The sequence below is a fragment of the Perognathus longimembris genome, chromosome 17 (genome assembly GCF_023159225.1).
Source record: "Perognathus longimembris pacificus isolate PPM17 chromosome 17, ASM2315922v1, whole genome shotgun sequence".
Classification (NCBI taxonomy): domain Eukaryota; kingdom Metazoa; phylum Chordata; class Mammalia; order Rodentia; family Heteromyidae; genus Perognathus; species Perognathus longimembris.
Window position 1 is genome coordinate 52,581,262 of NC_063177.1, and position 23,252 is coordinate 52,604,513.

The 23,252-nt window shown below is 52.9% G+C and overlaps 2 protein-coding genes across 2 annotated transcripts in view; both read right to left on the bottom strand.

The window, feature by feature from the left end:
- The window catches only part of Trim65 (tripartite motif containing 65), a 20,288-nt gene extending 15,854 nt beyond the window's left edge, over positions 1-4,434 (bottom strand). The window contains exon 1 of the mRNA XM_048366426.1: positions 4,425-4,434. The gene's annotated coding sequence lies outside the window, so the exon portion shown is untranslated. The remainder of the gene's footprint in view (positions 1-4,424) is intronic.
- The window catches only part of Fbf1 (Fas binding factor 1), a 24,460-nt gene extending 1,562 nt beyond the window's left edge, over positions 1-22,898 (bottom strand). The window contains exons 1-28 of the mRNA XM_048366421.1: positions 22,637-22,898; positions 21,697-21,775; positions 21,588-21,615; positions 19,439-19,480; positions 19,164-19,254; positions 17,651-17,711; positions 16,893-16,943; positions 14,863-15,001; positions 14,318-14,395; positions 13,521-13,638; positions 12,787-12,930; positions 12,512-12,645; positions 11,703-11,802; positions 9,320-9,787; positions 8,109-8,210; positions 7,743-7,831; positions 7,551-7,609; positions 6,894-7,049; positions 6,657-6,757; positions 6,303-6,509; positions 5,253-5,360; positions 5,034-5,173; positions 4,835-4,953; positions 3,247-3,369; positions 2,982-3,167; positions 2,253-2,429; positions 2,040-2,150; positions 1,830-1,944 (exon numbers count right to left, since the gene is read on the bottom strand). Of these exons, the coding sequence (XP_048222378.1) occupies positions 1,830-1,944; positions 2,040-2,150; positions 2,253-2,429; positions 2,982-3,167; positions 3,247-3,369; positions 4,835-4,953; positions 5,034-5,173; positions 5,253-5,360; positions 6,303-6,509; positions 6,657-6,757; positions 6,894-7,049; positions 7,551-7,609; positions 7,743-7,831; positions 8,109-8,210; positions 9,320-9,787; positions 11,703-11,802; positions 12,512-12,645; positions 12,787-12,930; positions 13,521-13,638; positions 14,318-14,395; positions 14,863-15,001; positions 16,893-16,943; positions 17,651-17,711; positions 19,164-19,254; positions 19,439-19,480; positions 21,588-21,615; positions 21,697-21,738 (3,289 nt within the window). The 5' untranslated portion in view covers positions 21,739-21,775; positions 22,637-22,898. The remainder of the gene's footprint in view (positions 1-1,829; positions 1,945-2,039; positions 2,151-2,252; positions 2,430-2,981; positions 3,168-3,246; positions 3,370-4,834; positions 4,954-5,033; positions 5,174-5,252; positions 5,361-6,302; positions 6,510-6,656; positions 6,758-6,893; positions 7,050-7,550; positions 7,610-7,742; positions 7,832-8,108; positions 8,211-9,319; positions 9,788-11,702; positions 11,803-12,511; positions 12,646-12,786; positions 12,931-13,520; positions 13,639-14,317; positions 14,396-14,862; positions 15,002-16,892; positions 16,944-17,650; positions 17,712-19,163; positions 19,255-19,438; positions 19,481-21,587; positions 21,616-21,696; positions 21,776-22,636) is intronic.
- Between the last annotated feature and the right edge of the window lie 354 nt (positions 22,899-23,252).

Here is a 23,252-nt window from a genome sequence, read left to right on the forward strand (position 1 = left end):
TTCTGGCCATTTTCTGTATATGTGGTGCTGGGGAATCGAACCTAGGGCCTCGTGTATCCGAGGCAGGCACTCTTGCCACTAGGCTATATCCCCAGCCCTACTTCCCACTTTTTGATGGTTAATTGGACTTGGCTGTCTAGGCTGATTTCAAGTTGCAATCCTCCCATCTCAGCCTCCTGAGTAGCAGGTATCATAGTGTGAGCCATGGGTACCATCAGGCCAGGGTGCCAAGATGTAAGGTGAGGGTTTGTACTGTGGGATGACCATCTTGGTGACAACAACCCCTTGGCATGGAAGAGCTGATTGAAGAGTGACTAAGTGCTCCATCACTGACACGGAAGCATGCTCCCTATGTGAACCACAAAGGGAAAGAAGCCATAAAACATGGGGCACGCTCCTAAGTGTCTTTTTAAAAACATATATATTACCTAGAATGTTAAGAACCAGAGATATTAAAGAGAGTAAGAGTTAAGAGACTAAGGTTGGCTGGGGATATGGCCTAGTGGCAAGAGCGCTTGTCTCGTATACTTGAAGCCCTGGGTTCGATTCCTCAGCACCGCATATACAGAAAATGGCCACAAGTGGCGCTGTGGCTCAAGTGGCAGAGTGCTAGCCTTGAACAAAAAGAAGCCAGGGACAGTGCTCAGGCCCTGAGTCCAACGCCCCAAAAAACAAGACTAAGGTTAAGAACAATATTTTTTAAAAAGGTATTCTCCTGGGGGCTGGGGATATGGCCTAGTGGCAAGAGTGCCTGCCTCAGATACACAAGGCCCTAGGTTCGATTCCCCAGCACCACATATACAGAAAACGGCCAGAAGCGGCGCTGTGGCTCAAGTGGCAGAGTGCTAGCCTTGAGCGGGAAGAAGCCAGGGACAGTGCTCAGGCCCTGAGTCCAAGGCCCAGGACTGGCCAAAAAAAAAAAAAAAAAAAAAAAAAAAGGTATTCTCCTCTGTTCCTGACTTATTTCTCTGAAGTTAAGACACATCAATTGTGTAAAAAGGAAATTCAGACCCTGTGTCACCACCACAGGGCTTTAATCTTGGGAGGCTGAACCTATCCTGATCTACATAGTGAGTTCCAAACCAGTGTGGGCTATATATTGAGAGCCTGTCTCAAAAAAACAAAAACAAAAAACAAGCAAGCTGGGCTGGGTGACTCATCTCTTTAATCTAGGGAGGCCAAAATGGGGAGGATCACATTTCCAGGTCAGTCTGGGCATGAAAAGTTCACGAGACTCTTTCCCAAAGGACTAAGCTTGGCAGAGTGGTGTGTGCCTGTCATCTCAGCTATGAGGGAGCTATAAAATAGGAGCACAGTCCAGAAATGGGCCCAGGCAAGGTGAAGCTCTGTATCAAAATAACCAGTGCAAAAATGGGCTAGGCAGTGGTTCAGCAGTTGAACACCTACTGCCTAGCAAGCACAAGGCCAAGTTCAGATCCCAGTATTCCACCCCATCCACCAAAACAAAAAAAAAAAAGGGAAAGAAAACCCAAAGAAACAAAATGCCCTGCATGTTATGGAGGCAGAGATCAGAGCTTCATGATTTGAGAGCACTCACATCCGGTGAGTGGGTGGCATGGCACGGTACATACTTGTCAGACCCTATCTCAAAAACAACCGAAAGAGGCTCAGAGAGGCTCGTGGGAGAGCGCCTACCTGGCATAGGAGAGGCCCTGTGTTTAAACCCTAGTACCACCAAGCAACAACAAAACAAACCTCCAAAGCCCCCCCCTCCCCCCGTCGGCCCCTTACTTGAGTGGCTAGAGGGGGCGGGCCCGGCCGCAGGTCCCCTCCCCCCTCAGACTTCCCTTCCCCTTGGAGCCACTCACCAATCTGGTTGTGCGCTGTGGGGCCCTGGGCCGCAGGGAGCTCTGGGAGGATGGAAGGCAGGTCCTGCTGCACACGGTCCAGCGGCTGCCTCTGCTGGGCCAGGCTCAGGTGCTCCTATTCCAGCCCCGGAGAGAAGGACTGAGTGGGGAGGGCGTGGAGCTGAGCGTGGGGAAGCAGGGCAGGGGGGAGGGCAGGGGACAAGGGCTTGCCTGCTGCTCCTGCTGCTTCTGCACCACCCGCAGCCGGGCCTGCTGCTCAGACTGCACCTGACGGGCTGCCCGCAGCGCCTGCTCACCCTCCTCGTACTTCTTGGAGGCCACCTGCCAAGAGGCCGGGGGTCAGCGCTGTGAGGGTGAGCGCTGCGGGGGTCGGCGCTGCGGGGGTCAGGCGGAGGCCTGTGTCACGTGCCCGGGCAGCCGCACCTTGCTCATGTGCTCCACTTCCTCCGTGCGGAGCTGCAGGCGCAGGGCAGTGGCGTGCATCTTCTCCTGCTGCAGCCGGAGCTCCTGCTGCTCTCGCTCCAGAGCCTCCCGCTCGGCCGCCAGCTGCTCCTCCTTGGCCTGGAGCTCTCTGGTCCTGATCTTCAGCTCTGCCTGCTCCTAGAGAAGGCAAAACCTTGGCTGCAATCCAAGTCCTGGGCAGCACCCCGGATTCCCTCGCCCCACTTCCATGCCGCCTCTGTGAGGGGCTGAGGAGCCAGGGACTTCGAGGATGCGCGCCCACAAGCTGCGTTAACTACTCGGTTCATCTTCTGTGAGCCACAGTTTCCTCCGTTCTAAAATACCTAAGGCAGGTGGGTGCCAGAGGTTCAAGCCTGTAATCCTAGCTGCTCAGGAGGCTGAGATCTGAGGACCACAGTTTCAAGGGAGTTTTCTTCAATTAACTACCAAAAAGCGGTAAGTGGAGCTGTGCTCCAAGTGGTAGAGTGTCAGCCTTGAGTAAAATAAGTTCAAGGACAGGGCTCAGGCCCTGAGTTCAAGTCCCAGTATTGGCACAAAATAAATAAAAGAGTTAAGTGCTGGGACGTGGTGAGGAGCCCAGTGCCCGGGGAGAGGCCGCCAAGGCGCGCGATGGTGTCCCGGCTGCTGTCATCCTGTGCTCTAGGCGCTGACGCGTCCAGGTGGCAGGCTGGCCACGGCTCTGGGCCCTACCTTCGCCAGGCTGATGATGGTGCCTTCCCGCTTGGCATCCACCTGCAGCGCCCGCTCCGCCTCGCGCTCCGCCCGCTCCTTGCTGAGCTTCTGCTGCAAGAAGAACTCGGCCCACTCGGATGCCAGGCGCCGCCGCTCCTCCCCGCACTTCTGCATGACGGACTTCTGTTCCTCCAGCAGGGCGCTCTGGACACGGGGGAGGGCACGGCCTGAGTCCCTGGGCGAGGCGGCAGAGCGAGTCAGAGGCTCGGCGTGGTGGACTCACCTTGGCCCGCTCCAGCTCCTCCCTCTCCATGGTAATCTGCTGGAACATGACCTTCCTCTGCTCCTCCAGGGCACGCTGTGTGGACTCTGCCTTGGACTGCTCAGCGGTTGCTCTCCAGCGTTCCTGCAGGGCCCACGGCAGGCCTCAAAGCCAGTTCCCTGGCCCCAGAAGCAGCCCGGTTGCTCCTGAGCTATGGAAACCTCCATGCTATGTCGTAAACGCCTCCTTTCCAAAGAGGCACAAAGCAGGAGGGCCCAGCCCGGCAGTGGTGGCTCACGCCTGTTAGCCAAGCTACTCAGAAGGCGATGATCTGGAGGACTAGAGTTCCACGCCAGCCTGGGCAGAAAGGTTTAGTAGAATCTACCTCCCAAACAAGCAACAAAAAGCTGGGCTGGGTTGTGGCACAAGTGGTAGAGTACTAGTGTAGCAAGCTTGAGGCACAGGGCTCAAATCCCAGTATGGCAAAAACAAACAAATAAATAAAAGCAAGGGAGATCCAGAAGGCACTGCCAGATCTCAGGCCCTGCTATACTACCTGAGACACAGGCCCAGAACAGGCCAGCCTGGCCCTCTGGTCTCCAGTGGGACCATGGGAAAGGCTCAGGAGGACCATGGAAGACTAGGAACCCGGCCCTCAATGGCCGGCTCTGGTGGTCTACCTGGCCTGAGGAGCGAGGATTACAGGCGTTTGCCACTAGCACTGGTCAGACTTATTCTTTTTTTTTTTTTTCTGCCAGTCTAGGGCTTGAACTCAAGGCCTGGGCATGTCCCTTGGCTTCTTTGGTTCAAGCACTCTACCACTTGAGCCAAGGCACCACTTCTGGCTTTTTCTGTCTATGTGGTACTGAGGAATCAAACCCAGGGCTTCGTGCATGCTAGGCAAACCCTCTACTGCTAAGCCATACTCCCAGCCCAGAAAGTTTTCCAGGTGCCAGTGGCTCAGGCCTGTAATCCTGGCTACTCAGGAGGCTGAGATTTGAGGATCACAGTTTAAAGCCAGCCTGGGGCAGGAAAGTCCATGAGACTCTTATGTATAATTAATCACAGAAAAATCTGGAAGTGACACTGTGGAGCAAGTGGCAGAGCACTAGCCTTGAGTAAAAAAGAGCTCAGGGAGCTCCAGGACTAGGAAAAGAAGAAGAAGGAAGAAGAAGGAGGAAGAAGGAAGAAGGAGGAAGGAAGGAAGGAGGGAGGGAGGGAGGGAAGAAAAGGAGGAGGAGGAGGAGGAGGAAGAGGAGGAGGAGGAGGAGGAAAGAAGGCGGCTCACTCTTACATATAAATGGTACATAGGAAATTCAAACCTGTCTGTCAGAGCTGGGGAAGTTAAACAGTGTTTGTCAGCATATTTGTCCCAATGGTGGGAAGGAGCTGATGGGACAGATCTGAGTGACAGGAGTGAAGGTGACAGTGTTGGCAGACTGAAGAGGGGGTCTTGGGCTGGGTGCCCCTGCTTAAGCCATGCAGGCGCTGAAGATGCAGAAGCAGAGCAGGGTGGGCGGGACGCTGCGCAGGAAGTCCCGGTCCTGGCGCGTGACGGTCAGGGAAGGACGGCTCGACACGGACTCCCTGCACAGCGACACGGTCCTACCTGCTCCAGGAGCCGGCTCTGCTCGTTCAGGCGTGCCTCCATCTTCACAATGACCTCCTGGAGCCGGCCTCGTTCCTCCTCCATGGCCCTCTGCTGCTGGCCCAGCCGCTCCTGCAGTGCTGGGGGGGGGGTGGCCCACAGAGCGCTCACTGCCGGCCTCCGTCCCTCCCGGCTAGCCAAGCTCCCCGAGAGCGCCTACCTCGCAGCTGCTCATCCTGCTGCCGGATGCCCAGCGCCCGCTCCTGCGACGTGGTGGCGTGGGAGGCCTCCACCCGGGAGGACAGCTCGTTCAAGCTGCTGGAGAACTTCTCCATCTGCTGGATGATGCCATTCAGCGACCTGGAGGGGGAGTGGAGCGCCCTGTCCTGGGGATGCCCAGCCCCTCCTTCCAGCGGGCGGGGCCGGGCAGCACACGCACCTCGTGTGGGAGGTGGCACTGGTGACCGCGTCGATCTCCTGGTCCTTCAGCTGCTTCAGCCGCTGCAGCTGCTCCCCGTGGTCCCTGTGCATCTCCTGGATGGACACCCTACGGGAGGGGCAGGGAGGCCTCAGGACACAGTGGCAGCACCGTGCTCCCTCCTGCTCCTCCCTCAGGCGCAGCCTCAGTCCCCTGGATCTTCTTGTCTTATCCTGCTTGGTGCTTCAGAGCTATGTGGTCCAAGAGATTGATTATTTAGCAAAAATGCTTTGTACAGAGCAAGAGTTGGCTGGCTGTGTGCAGAGCCTTTCCTGGGAGCCCACACGCACATCTTTTTGTTGTTGCTGTTTGTTCCAGTGATGGGGTTTGAACCCAGGGCCCTAGCTTTCTTCCTTTCCAGGCTGGCGTTCTTCCTCTCGAGCCACGTCTTCACTTCTGACTTTATGATAGGTTTCTGTGTTTTTTTTTTTGTTGTTGTTGGTTGTGGGGCTGTCCCTGAGTTCTTTCATTCAAGGCTAGCGCTCTACCACTTTGAGCCACAGCGCTACTTCTGGTTTTCTGTTGGTTAATTGGAGATAGAAGCCTCATGGACTTTCCTGCCCAGGCTGGCTTCTAAGTGGGCTCCTCAGACCTCGGCCTCCTGGAGAGCTAGGGTTCACAGTGTGAGCCACTGGTGCCCAGCCCACGAGGGGCCTGCCAGGCTCTCACAACCCGAGTCCCTCTTGTTTAGCTTTGCTATTGTCTAGAAAGACAATGAGATCAACATTCCAGGTCCAGCTAGCTTCCACTGGGTTAGCAGGACAGTGGGAGAACCTGAAGCTGGCTAGGCCCTTGCTACTTGCTGCTGCTAGGCTCTGCTAGGCTACTGGCGCCGCCCTCAGGCCTCAGGAAGAAGGATGGCACCTCACTTGCTGGGAGGGGGATGGGCCCATATGCTGAGCCCTGGTCCTCGCCCAGTGGGTCAGTTGGGGGAAAGGCAAGGATTGCTCACTTGCAGCCAATCCCTGCTAGCCTGCTCCTCAGCCCCCTGCCCTGGCATTTTGCCCTTACCGCTGCAAGTCCCGGAGCCGCTCTATCTCCTGGTCCTTTTCCTGTGCGGCTGCTACCAGGCGCCGCTGGTGCTGGGCCATGAGCTCAGCTCGGGCCTGCTCCGCCTCTTTACAGTGCTCCAGATACTGGGCGGATAACTCCTCGTTCTCCCTCCGGAGCCGCTCCTCCCGCTGCTGGTATGAGCTTTCTAGCATCTTGATGCGGCTTCTGCCAATGGAGTACTCACTTATAGTCTCGTTGCACTCACCGGCATGCCCTTGGGGCTTGGTGAGGAAATCCAAGCCAGGGCTGGGGCAGGGTGGGAGCCTGGAGACCCTGTGGTGGTCACGGGTTGGGGGGGGGAGGGGGTGCTACCTGTGTGCGTTCTCGATGAGCTCCAGGTCTGCTTGGTGTTGCTGCTGCAGACTCTCCAGCAGCAGTCTGTGATGGGTCTGCTCTAGCTCCAGCTTCCGCACCTAGGAGATGGCACGGGGAGGGCAGTGGGGTACCTCTGCAGCTGTGCTCAAAGACAGTTTGTGCCCTAGTCCCTCCTCCCTCCCCAACAAGCCCACAAGTACTCAGTGAGGCGTGATCATGGCCCGCAGCCCTAACCTGGGCTTCCAGCTCATCCACCCGGGCCTGGCTCTCCAGAAGTTCTGCTTGGAGCTGGGCAGTGCCACTCTGAAGCTGAGCGGAGGCTGCCAGGAGCTGCTTCTGGTATCTTGCACCTGGTGGCAGGCTCTGCACGAGGGACCCTGGGAGGGGAGACTGTAGGAGGGCAAGAGAAGGTTAGGAGGAAAGAAGACCAGATGAACTCGGCTGTGTCCTGGCCCTCTGCTCACTGGATTGCCTGGCCTTGACCCTCACCCACTGTTGCAGAGTGTGACAAGACCAGAAGAGCATCATCAAGACGAGGCCTCCCCTTTCAGCTCTGGACATCTTCCCAGGCAGGAGAGGCCAATTCTGCATTTGTTTTTGAGACAGGCTCTGACTCTGCTGGGATTATAGGCATGTACCACCATGCCTGGCTTTCCAATTCCCTGTAAATGCTGCTACAATATGGTCATACCCAACTCTACCTTGGAGCAGTGAGGCTAAAAGTTCAGGAAAGTCCTGACGAGGGTGGCCAGAGTCAGCTGGCCACGTCACACTGAAGGGATGTGGCACATTCTTCCCATTGGGTTGTCATGTCCAACTCCTGGGGTTGCCTCTAAGTATAGGAGAATTATTCCTCAGACCTGACCTACACCTGTAGTCGACCCTCCTTACCTGGACAGGCACAGACAGTCCTGTAGGTTCCTGAGAGTTTGAGACATAAATCGCAGGCTCTGAAAAATGAACAGCACAGCAATAAGTGGGGAATTCTGGGCCTGTGCATGTCATTCATACTGCAGGAGCCCCAAAGGAGTCTAAATTGGGTCTTTCTTGCCCGGATTAAACCCGTCCACGCAGAGAACGAACCAGTGTTGGCTGCAACCCCAGGGGTGGCTCCCTTCTTTGGGTCCATTGCTGGGAGGGCCAATGTAGTCTGGCTCCAACTCATGGGGGACCTGGAGACACAGGAGGTGGAGGGATGGCCTTTCGTGTAGGCCACAGGAGTGGCAGACAGGAGCAACACGGGAAGCAAGGGGAAACATGGGGCCCACATGATGAAAACGCCCAGTGGCGGATGAGTTACTTGAAGGAAAGATGAGGAGTCGGTTTCTGTGCCTCTGTCATTCATAGGCGGATAGTCAATACCAGAGCCAGATAGGGACTCTGGGCCCCAGCACGGCTGCCCATCCCCCATCTGCTGCCTCTCACGCCCCGCCCTGGCAGTGGACATACCCTGAGACAGTAGGCAGGACCGCTGGCACTTCTTCCCCGGCTGCTGTTGAGGCTCCTGCAGCAACTGCCTGCTCAGTGCCCCGAGTGCTGGCTCCGGGTTGGCTGGGGAAAGGTGGCAGGTGAAGGCAATACAAGGTCTGTGCTGGAATGGCTGAGGACAACCCAGACAAGCTCCCAGCACTCAGCCTGTGCGGTTCCTCTATCTCCTCCCTGCCCTTCCCCACCACTGACTTGGGGAGCTCTCCTCCCCAGTCTGAGCTCTTGGGTCTGTGGGCCACACCTCCCGTCCAGAACCTGCTGCCACCTCAGCATCCCCTCTAGTGCGGTGGCTGGACACGGCCCATGGAGTGACAACGGGCTGCCAGTTACACATCGGAATTAAGTTCCTGCCTTGTCTTGGTCCACTTCTCCTCACTCATCCTTAGATGGCAGGTCTGCATCATCACCCCAGGAAGTCTCCCCTGGACCACTTAGCCTACTTCCCTTTGTGGCTCAGAGTCAGGGAGGAAAAAAAAGCATCAACTTTCCATGAGGCTCTAGGTTCAAGCCAAAGCCGCCACCTCCTTCCATCAGCCAACCCCAGGACCCCAGGACACGGCAAGGTGAGTTCCCCGGGCCCCCACAATGTTGCCCCATCTCCCCTCGCTGGCTCTAGCTGAAGAGCATCTTGCTGCCTCTCTGGTTTCAGCATCTTGCCAGCCCTTTTTCCTTCCTGCCCTCAGAGGTCCATCGTGTCTCTGCTCCATGGGCTGCCATCCCGTGGCTCCCAGGAGCAGCCCCCTGGTCACTCTGACTTCTCAGACGTCCCACGTCCCCGAGAGCACACTGGTGACTTGACTCCTACACACTTTAGCTTGGGCCAACCAAACCAACTATTTGCACAATGTGTTTCTCGGCCCAGCTGATGGTGCTGTGGGCAGGCCCCGTGTGTACTGAGGCATGAGCCAGCAGAGCTTGCCACTCCGGTGTACCCCATCCTCAGGGAAGTCCCTGTGCCCCAGCAGGCAGGACAGGAGTACCAACAGGCCCCTGTCTCCTCATGTCTGCAAAGCCAGCAGCTCTCTGCCATGCCATACGGAAGAGAAGCAAGGCTGAGAGATGGCCTCAGTGCCCACGGCACACTGCCAGTACACTCACAGGGGCCGTAACGAATGAGATGGGCAAGGCTGGCCCTGGAGGCCTTGCCCAGTTTGCCCCACCTATGTCTGTACCTGCTGGAACGAGGCTGGCCGGCTGTTCCCAGGGAGGTCAGGGCCCCAGCAGGTTCCTCTCTGGCCAAACCTTGGGACTTCTTCTGAGACAGGACGTGGCTCAGCCAGTCATCCTCTTCCTCCTTTTCCTCGGATGCTCCGTGTGTAGAGGCCTGGCTGGCTTTGGCAGGGGGCCCTGCGTTCTTGGCTGGCGGCTTTGCTGTTGATGGAAGTCCAGTGGGGGTGGAGTGCTGGCCTGGGGCTGAGTGCTGGCTGGCTGGAGCAGGTAGGGAGGGTGGAGAGGTCGCCGAGCCTTCCTGTTGGACCTCTGGGATGGGCGATGGAGGCAGCAGGTCCAAGTCATCATCCTTGAGGCCCAACCAGTCTGCTCCCCCCTTTCTGGAGTTGATGGGGCTAGAAGTTGCTTGAGGGCTCTGTTTGGAACCCAGTTCTCCCTTGGGGTCTGGGCCACCTTCTGCTAAGAACCTGCTTCAACACAAGAGAGGAGGGGGTTAGACAGGGGAGGCAGCTCATTTCAATAGTCCTTCGCCACCGTCCACTCTCCTAGTGGGGGACTAGAGGGCTGCAGCAGGAAGTCTATGATGTCCAGGAACTCTGCACCGCCAGCCTGAGGCAGGGAACAGCAGCTTCTGGACCAGCTCCAGTGGCAGGGCCACCTGTTTTTACAACACTGTGAAATCTGGACATGGACTTGCACCACAGAAGGCAGGAGCAATTCTGCCTATGGAAACAGAGTCAGATTAGAACTACAGGCACCATGTCCAAAGAACAATCTGTGGGCCAAGTGATGTGCAGGTTTCCCAGAAGCAGTCTTATTTCTTGCTCATTCATATAGCCACTGCCCATAGAGATTACAGGGAAGTAACTTAGGAGTAAAGTGTGTGCTTAGATACACAAGACCCTGGATTTCATTCCTCACACACACATCTACACACAAAACACCCAAAAACAAAAACCAAAAAAATCAACAATAGCATACACAAATCGAATCAGGCACCGGTGGCTCACACTTGTAATCCTAGTTGCTCAGGAGCCTGGGATCTAAGAAGCTAGCCCAGGCAGGAAAAGTCTGTGAGACGACTCTTATCTCCATAAGCCACTAAAAAGCTGGAAGTGGAGCTGTGGCTCAAGTGGTAGAGCGCTAGCCTTGAGTATAAAGAGGTTCAGGGACAGCGTCCAGGCCCTGAGTTCAAGCCCTGCTGGGGGCATTAAAACAAACAACAACAAAATGTGAGATGCCAGGCATAGTGACATGTGCCTGTCAATCCCAGGAGGCTAATGCTGTAGGCTTAAGGGCTTGAGGCCAGCCTGGGCTACAGAGTAAGACCTTGTCTCAGAAAAACAATCAAACGAGGGCTGAAGATACCGTTCAGTGGTAGAGAGCTTGCAAGGGTGGAGGTGGGGACATTCTAGGATGGGAAGAAGTGTCCATGGGATTTAGAGCTACCAAGATGAAACACTGTACCATGGGGACCACTACCAACCCTGGGAGGAGAGGAGGGAGGAGGGGAGGATGGGAGGGTGGTAGAAAGGGAGGAGGGGAGGATGGGAGGGTGGTAGAAAGGGAAGAGGGGAGGATGGCGGGAACTTTCCTGAGGGGAGCCCTTTATTCCCATTTCCTGTGTAGGCAGCAGGAAATGTCTCTCCCTTTTTCTATTTCTCCCTACTTCACTCTGCCACACTAAACTAAGTCTTCGATAAAACTTCAAAAACAGCAACAAAGATAAACAAAGTAAAGTGCCCAGACTTTTCAGTTAAGTTTGAAATTACTCCAAAATACAGTTTAAAATATATAACGGGGTGGGGGGGACTGGGAATATGGCCTAGTGGCAAAAGTGCTTGCCTCGTATACATGGAGCCCTGGGTTCGATTCCCCAGCGCCACATATATAGAAAACAGCCAGAAGTGGTGCTGTGGCTCAAGTGGTGGAGTGCTAGCCTTGAGCAAAAAGAAGCCAGGGACAGTGCTCAGGCCCTGAGTCCAAGGCCCAGGACTGGCTAAATTAATTAATTAATTATATAACGGGGGACGGGGACCTGCAAATCTGGAGAATTCTATTGCTGATGTACTTTCTGTGGTACACTTGGCCAAGCGTGCTAGCCCCGCTGAGGGCAGGTGGGGCCGTGGTCTGCCTCTGGGCATGGCCCACTAGAGCTGTGTGCTCCGCATGGAGACCCAGTCAGTGACAGCACAGCCATTCATGGCTTTCATGGGCTCCCTCTTACCCGTTTCCTTCTGAGCAGTGTGGTGGTATGGGGCCCCTAACCAGGATAGAGTCTGGGATTGAGCACCCGTGGGAGCCTACTCTGTGGGTGAGCCTCGTTCCTGGAGCCTCTGTAAGAGGCTGGGAGGTGGGAAGGGGGAGACTGCAGGCCTCACTTACCTGACAGACTGCCGTCGCGACTGCCGGCCCTCAGAAGAGCCCACGGAGGGCTTGTAAGCCCCGAAGGTGAGGATCTCATCATCCCAGCTATCTTCTTTCTCTGTAAATCAAGGTGCTTATGATACCCATGGCTCAGCCCTGTAATCCTGGCTACTCAGCCCAGAGAAAGTCACTTTTTTTTTTGGCCAGTCCTGGGACTTGAACTCTGGGCTCGGGTGCTACCCTGAGCTTCTTTTGCTCAAGCCAGTGCTCTACCACTTGAGCCATTGCGTTACTTCTGGCCTTTTCTGCATAAATTGAGATAAGCATCTCATGGCCTTTCCTGCCAGGGCTGGCTTTGAACTGTGATCCTCAGATCTCAGCCTCCTGAGTAGCTAGGATTATAGGCATGAGCCACTGGTGCCAGGCTTAGACTTTAAAAAAAAAAATTTAGTGTGTGTGTGTGTGTGTGTGTGTGTTTGCTGAGGTTAGAACCCAGGGCCTGGAACCTGCTAGACAAGCTCTCTACTGCTGAGTCACATCCCAGCCCCAGAGTGGTGCTGTCAATACATGAGCTGCTATCTACTGCTATCTACCAGCTCATTAGGCTGGTCAAGAAACCAACCTGCTGCATGGCAAGCAATGTTTTCATAAATCAAATGGCAGCTACAGAGAGCAACAGGGTAAGAGGACACTTTGGCTTTAGTTACAGATGTGTTTAGCAATGTGTGCTGATATCATACAATATATGTCAACATGTTATAGGTTGCGGTAAAGATCTTGTCAAAGGCTCCCTTCCTGTCCTGTCTTGTTCCCAAGGGCTTTCTCACCCTGAGGCTTCTGGAACTTCTTGTTTAGCTTGAAGTCCCCGTGCTCCCCAGTACCCGGGCGAGCCAGGAGTTTGGTGGTCGTGCCTCGGCCCAGCAGTTCATCCAGCTTGGAGCGAGCAGGACGGGGCTCTTCCCTGCAGGATGGAATGTGAGAAACTTGTAGGTACCTGGGGCTTCCAGGGAGGGGCCCTGCTGTCCACACCCAACACTGGAACTCCTCCCTGGACTGGAGGCAGTGGCCCCACCAGGGTCTCTGCACTTCGGGGGCTCCTTACTGGTTTCCCATCTGCCTCTTCTCTGTCTTGGGGCTGTCACCAAAGCCCAGGGCTGCCATGATGTCATCATCCCCATCGTCAAACAGCGAATCTTCTTTCTTTCGAATGGGAGTGTCCCCAGGAGTCAGAGGAATAGAGGGACCTAAATGACAGGACCAGAGCCCAATGCCCACAGTCTTCTCGCCTTCCACCATGATGGGCTGGGCTGGGGGAGGGGATGTCTGAGCTCGGGGTGGGGAAAGTGGACATCACCCTTGTCAAGTGTGCTCAGGGGACCTGACTCCCGTACCCCACTCCCATGCCCACACATCTACCACCTTAGTGCTGGGGACTGGACACCTTCTTGGTTTCAGATTTGAGACCCATAGTCTCACTTTGCTGAGGTCTCTATAGTTTGGTTTTTCATGGTTTTTTGCTTTTGTGCCAGTACTGGGGCTTGGACTCGGGGTCTGGGCACTGTCCTGCAGCGCTTTTGCTCAAGGCTGCCACTCTACCACGTGAGCCACAGCTCCAATTCTGGCTTTTTGTGGTTAACTGGAGATAAGAGTCTCATGAACTTTTTCTACCCTAGCTGGGTTCAAACTGTGATCCTCAGGTGTCAGCCTCCTGAGTCTCTAGGATTACAGGTGTGAGCCGCCAGTGCTTGGCTAGGTCTTTGGTTTTATCCTAGCAAGTTCAGTGAGTGTGTTTGGCGTCAGATGCTGCTCCCACAGCCAGGGACAAGCGCTTCCATCTTACCTCCACCTGAGCCGGGGCTCTGGTCCAATGCTGATTTACTCTCTGTCACAGGGGGCTTCATGGCCATTTCTTCCTCATCGTCAGAGAGAAGTCCTGCCAGTGGGTCCTCCAAGTCTTCCCACGGGAAGGGAAAGCAGAAGTCAGGCTGTGGCACTTTGGGAGGAGTAAGTCTACAGTGGGGGCAGCTATCTTTTGGACAGATCCTCCTCAGCCTCTGCAGGGCCTGTGACACAGACATGGCTCAGGGAGGGGAGATGGAGGGGGGCAAGCCCCTGGCACCTCTGGCTCCCAGAAGTGTCCCCGAGATATCAACATTCATCATGTTCCTGAAGGAAAAGAGTCATTTTAGCTATACTTTAGAAAATTTTCAGCCAGATACTAGTGGCTCACATCTGTAATCCTAGCTACTAAGGAGGCTAAGAGCTAAAGATCTTAGTTCATTCAAAGTCAGCCCAGGTAGAAAAGTCCATGAGACTTTTATCTCCAACCAACAAAAAGCCAGAGGTGGACGTCTGGCTCACGTGTTGAGAAAGGTCAGCCTTTGGTGAAAAGTGAGGCTCTGAGTTCAAGCTCCAGTACCAACATACACACAAACTATGTTTTTTTCCAGTTTACTAGCTGGCTTCCAAGTCCTTACAAGTGCGTCCTCCCCCCCCCGGCCCTCAGAGCTCCAGAGGAACTAACGGGGGCGGCTCTCTGGTCTTCCTCGGATACAGAGTACTGGACTCCAGTGGGCAGCAAGGTTTCCCAGGCCAGTGGGTGTCTGAGAAGCAGGACTGAAAACCTCCCGTACCTTCAAAGGAAAACTTCCTGTACTGATGCCCAGAGCTGCTGGGAGAAGGAGATGGCTTCTTGGTGGGAATGGTGGCCCCTGCAGGAAGAACAGAGAATGTAGACCAGGGTCCTCCCCACCCTGCACAGGGGCCCTGGGAGAGATAGGATTTCAGTCCAGGGAGGTAAAGCTCATTGCCATAGGCACAGCCATAGCAGGTCTACAGTCCAGTCCTCGACTCTAGCCCTAGCACTCAGAAGGCTGACGCAGGAGGATCTCCAGATCAAGGCCACCCTGGGATACACAGCAAGGCCCTGTCTCAACCCTTGTCCACCAAAAAAAGAAGTCCCTTCAGCAGCTTCCCAAGTTGGACTTAGAGGGACGGAGAAGCTCCCCCCCACTCAACCACACATACAAAGGCACCATTAGCTTGGGCCTGTCCATCCCAGGAAGGTAAAACCCATAGCACAGGAGAACTTCCTTTCAAGCAAGGTCCACATCACCAGAGGCTCCCTGGAAGGTGGTGTGTGTTTGGGGGGGGGGGGGGGAACCTATTTCCCGCTCACCTTTCTCATTGGCTACAAACTTTTCAGCAGGTTTGGCATTGCTGGGCACTTCTTTCCCAGAACCCTTGGCAGCATTTTTGCCAATGCCTGGGTGAGACTTCTTCAGACCCAAGATGTCAGCATCCATGTCATCGAGATCCTAAGACAGACGGAAGGTGATATGGTTTGGATGTTCAATATCCACCAAGGTCCATATCGTAAGGCACAGCCATGCTGACATGTGGCTCAGGTGGCAGCAAATGCAAAGCCCTGAGTTCAAACTCTAGTAGGAAATAACTAAATAAGAGAAAAAGGCTTTTCTCCAAGGTAATGGCGCCAGAGGGGGGATCTTTGGGGGAAGTTTCTCTGCCATGATTTGAAATGTGACCATTTGTTCCTATATATGTTCCTGCCATCTGCCACCCTTACCACAGCCAAATAATTCCTACCCTCAATCTCATATTGGATACTGACCCTCCCAAACAGGGAGTCACATGAACGTTCTCTTTATAAGTTAGCTGCTTCGGGTGTTTCAATGGGAAAGAGGATTTCATCTGAGGAGGGCAGCAGGTACCAAGGAGCAGAATTGTGAGAGGACAAAATAAGATGAAACAACCCTTAAGAAAAATGATGAGGTAAGAAAGAAAACAGAGCCAAAGGTAGGTACAGTGGGGTAGGAGCTCAGCTCATGGTTCTGGAATGAGATTCAAGAATTGGAGCTGGTGGCTCATGTTTGTAATCCTAGCTATTCAGGAAGCTGAGACCTGAGGGGTGTAGCTCTAGGCCAAACAAGAGCAAGAAAGTTGGTAAGACTCTTATCTTCAACCAGAAAACTGGAAGTGGTGGGCTGGGAATATGGCCTAGTGGCAAGAATGCTTGCCTTGTATACCTGAAGCCCTGGGTTTGATTCCCCAGCACCACATATATAGAAAATGGCCAGAAATGGTGCTGTGGCTCAAGTGGTAGAGTGCTAGCCTTGAGCAAAAAGCCAGGGACAGTGCTCAGGCCCTAAGTCCAAGGCCCAGGACTGGCCAAAAAAAAAGAAAAAAAAAAAAAAGAAAACTGGAAGTGGTGATGTGGCTCAAGTGGTAGAGCTATTAGCCTTGAGCAAAAGAAGGTCAGGGACAGCACCCGGGCCCTTGAGTTCAAACCCAAGAACTTTCATTAAAAAAAAGAAAAGAGGGGCTGGGGATATAGCCTAGTGGCAAGAGTGCCTGCCTCGGATACACGAGGCCCTAGGTTCAATTCCCCAGAACCACATATACAGAAAACGGCCAGAAGCGGCGCTGTGGCTCAAGTGGCGGAGTGCTAGCCTTGAGCAAAAAGAAGCCAGGGACAGTGCTCAGGCCCTGAGTCCAAGGCCCAGGACTGGCCAAAAAAAAAAAAAAGAAAATAATTGGAGGACTTGTGAGTCATGCACAGGGTAATATCTGGCTAACATCAGGGAGAAAGATTTCAGGCTGAGGTTAGAAAAGCTGAATGTGGAGCAAAGAAGGCACATAGATTTTTTTTTTTTTCCATTCCTGGGCTTGAACTCAGGGCCTGGCAGTGTCCCTGAACTTCTTTTGCTCAAGGCTAGCACTCTACCACTTGAACCACAGTGCCACTTCCGGCTTTTTCTATGTGTTACTGAGGAATTGAACCCAGGGCTTCATACATGCAAGGCAAGCACTCTACCACTAAGCCACATTCCCAGCCCCAGTTATGGATTATTTAAAGCTCCACACTGGACTGGAGCCGTAAGTTTAGCACTGGCAACTAGGACAAAAATGTGCTGACTAGATGGGCCATGGAGTTGACAGTCAGATGTCAGAGTGCTGCTGGCCACAAGGGAAGGGAAAAACAGAGTTGGCCCAGGCCAAGCTACTGGGCCATTGTGGGATTATGCTCCCATTATTAGGGTCTAAGTTTTGTCTTAAAATTCCCAAGATTAGCTCTGGGCTTCATATGAAGAAAATAGGACCCACTCCTCCCTCAGGAAGAGACAAGTCTTGGCACACAGTATTAACCCCTCCACCCCAGCCCACCCCTGAAGTAACTATTTCAATTACCTTTAAGGTCTTCAGCAAGGCATCTGGGTCTGCATCGGAGACATCTGAAACCTAAGTCCGTAGAAGATGAAGACACAGAGGAGACTGAGGTGAGTCAAGGCCCCCAAACACTAAGGGCTGCAGCCCTTTGTTGCCTTGCTTCTGTGGTAGCAGATGGCTCAGCAGGGGCAGAGTTCAGCCAACAGGGCATAAACAGGAAAGCTCTTTCTCCCCCTGGCTCAGGTTTCAGCTATTGTTTAAAATCAAGCCTGCCAGTTGTGGAGACCCAGAAAGTGCTACCACTGTCTGCCCTCAAACAGAGAGATGCATCCATCCTGTGATGGGTCCTGGTCATGCGAGTTTCCAGTCATGTCACCAGAGAGTGTGGACATTTCTTATTTTTATTTTGGGGCTTGGACTCAGGGCCTGAGCACTGTCCCTGGCTTCTTTGTGCTCAAGGCTAGCACTCTACCACTTGATCCACAGTCCCACTTCTGGCTTTTTCTGTATATGTGGTGCTGAGGAATTGAACCCAGGGCTTCATCTATATGAGGCAAGCACTCTACTGCTAAGCCACATTCCCAACCCCGAGTGTGGACATTTTTATGGGAAGGGACATCAAACTCCCATAGTTTGGAGAGCTCTGCTTTCTAGCTCGTTGTTGCTTTAAGACACAAGTGACTTCCAAACTGTCCATGAGCAGCTCCTTGGTCACCACACTAATCTCATGCTCTTGGGGCTAAGTGGGAGGCTAAGAATTGGAAATGGGCCACACTCACCCCAGCATCAGCTCCTGCCAAGTCTGCCTGGGTGCCAAAGACATTGTCTCCCCGGTGGGACCTGCAAAGGGGTGGAATCAGCACTGACCTGAACGCCTGGTGCACTAGGTAATTCTAGAAAAAGGATGAAAAGAGGTCTAGGGGCAGAGCAGAACATGGACTGAGCATGTGGGAGGCCTCAATCACTTGGATCTCAGCACTATCCAAAAAAAAAAAAAAAAGAGTGAGTCAAAGTGAACTTGGAAAGATTTGTACTTAGGGACAGGCCATGTCATGTAGTTCAGTGTTTGTTTTGTTTTGTTTGCCAGTTCTAGGGCTTGGGACTCAGGATCTAGGCCCTGTCCGTTATTATTATATTTTTTTGCCCAAGGCAAGTACTCTACCACTGTGAACCATAACCACTTCCAGTGTTTTGGTGGTTAATTGGAGATAAAAGAGTCTCACATGGGCTGGGAATATGGCCTAGTGGCAAGAGTGCTTGCCTCATATACATGAGGCCCTGGGTTTGATTCCCCATCACCACATATACAGAAAATGGCCAGAGGTGGTGCTGTGGCTCAAGTGGCAGAGTGCTAGCCTTGAGCAAAAAGAAGCCAGGGACAGTGCTCAGACCCTGAGTCCAAGCCCCAGGACTGGCCAAAAAAAAACAAAAAAAACAAAAAAAACAAAAAAACAAGCGTAATGTTGCCTTCCTGGGGTTGTATCAAGGAATAAAAGAGCCAGTGTGATGTGTTAGTGTGCTTACAGCAATGACTAGCATAAAGTAGATGGAAATTGCTTACTGGCAAAAAAAAAAAAAAAAAAAAAAAAAAGAGTCTCACAGACTTTCCTGACTGGGCTGGCTTGGAATGCTGAATCTAAGATTTCAGATTCCTGAATAACTAGGATTATAGGTGTTAGCCTCCAGCATCTGGCTTAAACAACAACAACTTCTTCTTCTTCTTCTTCTTCTTCTTCTTCTTCTTCTTCTTCTTCTTCTTGCAGTAGAAACTTTAAAAAAACAACCTGGGCACTAGTGGCTCATGCCTATAATTCTAGTTACTCAATGGCAAGGATCATGGCTCAAAGCCAGCCCAGGCAGGAAAGTCTATAAGACTCACAATTATCTCCAATTAACTACCAAAAAAAAAAAATGCCAGAAGCATAGCTGTGGCTCAAGTGGTAGAGTGTTAGTCTTGAGCAAAAGAAGCTCCAGGATAGCACTCAGGCCCTGAGTTCAAGTCCCAGCAAAAACAACACACACACACACACACACACACACACACAGTTAAAAAACAAAAGGTAAGAGAAAACAACTGCTCTGGTTAAAATGCAGGTAGAGGACGGAGTGTCACAAATCTCCCTTTCACTCATCTGTCAAGCTCATTTCCATTACCCTGGGCATGGGAGCTGAAGGGAGAAATCCCTGACAGTAACCATGGGTATAGGACATCTGGGCAGTGAGGTGAGGCTGCAGGGGCGGAGAGCATTAGTCTGAAATGAACCATAGATCCTCAGGACAACTGGTGCTTACCTGGCCCTAGCCTTTGAAGGGAGCCCCTGAGGTACACCTGCCACATCTTTAGCACCTGAGGCTGGTCCAACAGGCTTTTCAGGGAGTAGTGCTGAAACAGAGAAAACAGAAAGGATACCAATGAATTACAGAACACCTCAATGGTGCCAGCACTGCTGGCTCACGCTTGTAATCCCTAGCTACTCAGGAGGCTGAGACCTGAGGATCCTGGTTCAAAGCCAGCCCTGCAGGAAAGTTGGAAAGACACTTACTGTCTTTCCAGTAAAGGTACTTACTGTCATCCCCCAGGAGGTCGCTGAGAACATCATCAATGGAGCCTGGAACACAAAAGGACCATCTTGACTTCAGGAAGAAAGAAGAGAGGCATTTAGGGGCTGGGGATATGGCCTAGTGGCAAGAGTGCTTGCCTCGTATACATGAGGCCTTGGGTTCGATTCCTCAGCACCACATATACAGAAAATGGCCAGAAGTGGCGCTGTGGCCCAAGTGGCAGAGTGTTAGCCTTGAGCAAAAAAGAAGCCAGGGACAGTGCTCAGGCCCTGAGTTCACGGCCTAGGACTGGCCAAAAAAAAAAAAAAAAAAAAAGAAGAGAGGCATTCACAGACCTTGAGCCGGCCCCTCCCCTTCCTGCTACTACCTCCTCAACCCTGGAGCACAGAGCCTTCACATATTGGGCCTTAAGCTTAGTGCTGCCTTTACTGCCTCAAGGTGTTGGCTAACTTTGAGGCAACTGGGAAGTAGAACTGTGGCTCAACGTAGTGGAGTGCTAGCCTGAGTGTTCAAACACCCAGGTAGAAATTTAACTTTCCGGGGCTGGGGATATAGCCTAGTGGCAAGAGTGCCTGCCTCGGATACACGAGGCCCTAGGTTCGATTCCCCAGCACCACATATACAGAAAACGGCCAGAAGCGGCGCTGTGGCTCAAGTGGCAGAGTGCTAGCCTTGAGCAGGAAGAAGCCAGGGTCAGTGCTCAGGCCCTGAGTCCAAGGCCCAGGACTGGCAAAAAAAAAAAAAAAAAAAAAAAAAAGAAATTTAACTTTCCCAGCCAGGCACTGGTGGCTCACACCTGTAATCCCAGCTACTCAGGAGGTAAGATCTGATGATCATGGTTCAAAACCAGCCAGGGCAAGAAAGTCTGTGAGGCTCCTATCTCCAATAAACTACTCAGAAAAAGCTGGAAGTGGCACTGTGGCTTAAGTGATAGAGCACTAGCCTTGAGCAGAGAGGCTCAGGGACAGCGCCCAGGCCATGAGTTCAAGCCCTAGGACTGGCCAAAAGAAAAAGAAAAAAGGCTGGGAATATGGCCTAGTGGCAAGAGTGCTTGCCTCGCATACATGAGGCCCTGGATTCGATTCCTCAGTACCACATATACAGAAAATGGCCAGAAGTGGCGCTGTGGCCCAAGTGGCAGAGTGCGAGCCTTGAGAAAAAAAAAAGCCAGGGACAGTGCTCACGCCCTGTAATCCCAGCTACTCAGGAGGCTGAGATCTGAGGATCAGGGTTCAAAGCCAGCCTGGGCATGAAAGTCTGTGAGACTATTATCTCCAGTTAACAACCAGAAAAGTTGAAGTGGCACTGTGGCTCTGTGGTATAGAAGGTGTTGAGTCAAAAGCTCAGGGACAGCACACAGGTACTGAGCTCAAGCTCCATGACTGACCAAAATAAAGAGATTTAACTTTCCCAAAGGATGATGATTTTTTCATCATCGATCAGTATTCCTGACTCTCAAAAAGCCCAGCCTGTGCCAGGTGCTGAAGGCTCAATGCTTCTAATCCTAGCTACTCAGGAGGCTGAGATCTGAGGATAACAGTTCAAAGCCAGCCTGAGCAGGACAGTCTGTGAGACTCTTCTCTTCAATTAAGCACTTAAAAAGCAACCACCTGGCCACACCCCTTGCCCCTGCCCTAGATATAAGGCAGGGCTGGGTGGGGGTCAGCCCCTTCTCTCCAGTCTCTCCCGCCATGGATCATCTTGGCCACAGGCCAGCAGTTCGGTAATAAACTTTCTCTCCTGCCTGAAAAAAAAAAAAGCAAAGCTCAAAGTAGTAGAGTAGTAGAGCAGGGACCGTGCTCAGGCCCTGAGTTCAAGCCCCACACTGACCAAAAAAAAAAAAAAAAAAAGGAGACTCACAGACTTTCCTGCCTGGGTTGGCTTTGAAGTGCAATCCTCAGATCACAGTCTCCTAAACAGCTTGGGTTACAAGTGTGAGCCAGATTCATATTTCTGAATTTCTCTGAGGACTAAAGAAATAGTAGGAAGATGCCCCCAGGGAGAAAAGGCAGCTTACAGGAGAAATTGCAAGCCTCTTGCCAAGAACACTTAAACACAGACATGACTAAATGAGTTCACAGCCCAAGGGCAAAAAAAACCCAAACAAATCTGTCTTCAACTTAAGGGTGATTGATGTTCCACAGCTCCACTCACCTCTGAATCCCTTCTTAGCTCTTAATGCCTAAAATGGGAAAAACAAATCACATTAACAAAATCCAACGGTGAATGTGTTCCCATTGGAAATGGAGGATGAATTGTTTACCATTTTCCAAGTCAGCGGAAGGAGGAGGAGCACCAATGGCATTTAGAGATAGACGTTCCTTTATGTGGTCCTACAGTTGCTGAGAATGGACTTATTCAGAGCAGGGAAACAATCCTTACTAAACAGCGGCAGTGCCAATGGGTGGACATAAAATCTCCTCTGCTCAGATTTTTAGATACCACATGAGACTCCCTGCCAGGATGCGACTGTAAGCGTTTGCTTCAAGTCCACATGTCTGAATACTAGTGATGGGTGCTTAAAACTACTCCCAAGCTGAACACTTAGAGGCTCAGGAGAAACCTTGCTCACTGCTGGTTAACAATGTTATTTCCTGTTACTCTTCTCTGAGGATCATATCCTTTTTTTTTTTTTTTTTTTTTTTGGCCAGTCCTGGGGCTTGGACTCAGGGCCTGAGCACTGTCCCTGGCTTCTTTTTGCTCAAGGCTAGCACTCTACCCCTTGAGCCACAGCGCCCCTTCTGGCCGTTTTCTGTATATGTGATGCTGGGGAATTGAACCCAGGGCCTCATGTATACGAGGCAAGCACTCTTGCCACTAGGCTATATCCCCAGCCCGGATCATATCCTTTTTGTGTGTATGTGTATGTGTTGGTCATGGGGCTTGTACTCTGGGCCTGGGTGCTCGCTGTCCCTGAGCTCTTCAGCTCCAGGCTAGCGCTCTACTACTTAGAGCCACAGCGTCACTTTGTTTTCTGGCTGGTTAGTTGGAGATGAGGGTCTCTTGGACTTTCCTGTCCAGGCTGGCTTTGAACCGTGGGCCTCAGATCTCAGCCTCCTGAGTAGCTAGGATGACAGGCGTGAGCCATAGCCATATCCTCATTCTTGACACTGGACTGGAGTATTCCATGAAGTCAAAATGTTCAGAGTCCAGTGGAGGGTGGCATTCACATTTCCACACATCCTACTCTCCATGGTGCCTACCATTTCTGAGCCCTGGAGACTTCTTGCAGCTCGTTCATGGTACCGTCCAGCTCATTTGACTTCCGCCCAAGGCAGCCCCGTATTCCCTAACGGGGAAAATTGAAATGGTTGTTTAAAAACGATGCAGCTTGCTAAGTGTCTGCAATCCTAGGCTAGAGGCTGAGATTTGAGGATCACGGTGTGAAGTCGGCAGGGGCAGGAAAGTCCAATTAACCATTAAAAAAAAAAAAAAGCCAGAAATGGAGGTGTGGCCCAAGTGGTAGCGTGCGGGTGCAGAAGGGTTTCCCTCCGAATTTGCCTTCCCGCCCCGCTTCCCGTCGGTCTCCCGGCCCGGTGTCATTAGAATGCGGAACGTCCCCGGGTGGGGACGGCGGCCGCGGGCGGCGCTGGCGGGTCTCGGTGTGCAAGGGCCACAAGCCGCGTCCGTGCGCTCCCCTCCACCTCCCGGGGGCGGCCCCAGGGTTACCGTCGGGGCGCCCGCGGGACACCAGCGCCGCGCCAGACACTTTTAAAATTCCCGAGCCCGCCCCCCACGCCCCCCCCGAGCCGGAGCTGCCCCGACGGTCCCCCTCAGCGCTCCCGGCCCCAGCCCGCCTCGACCGGGGCAGGTCCAGCG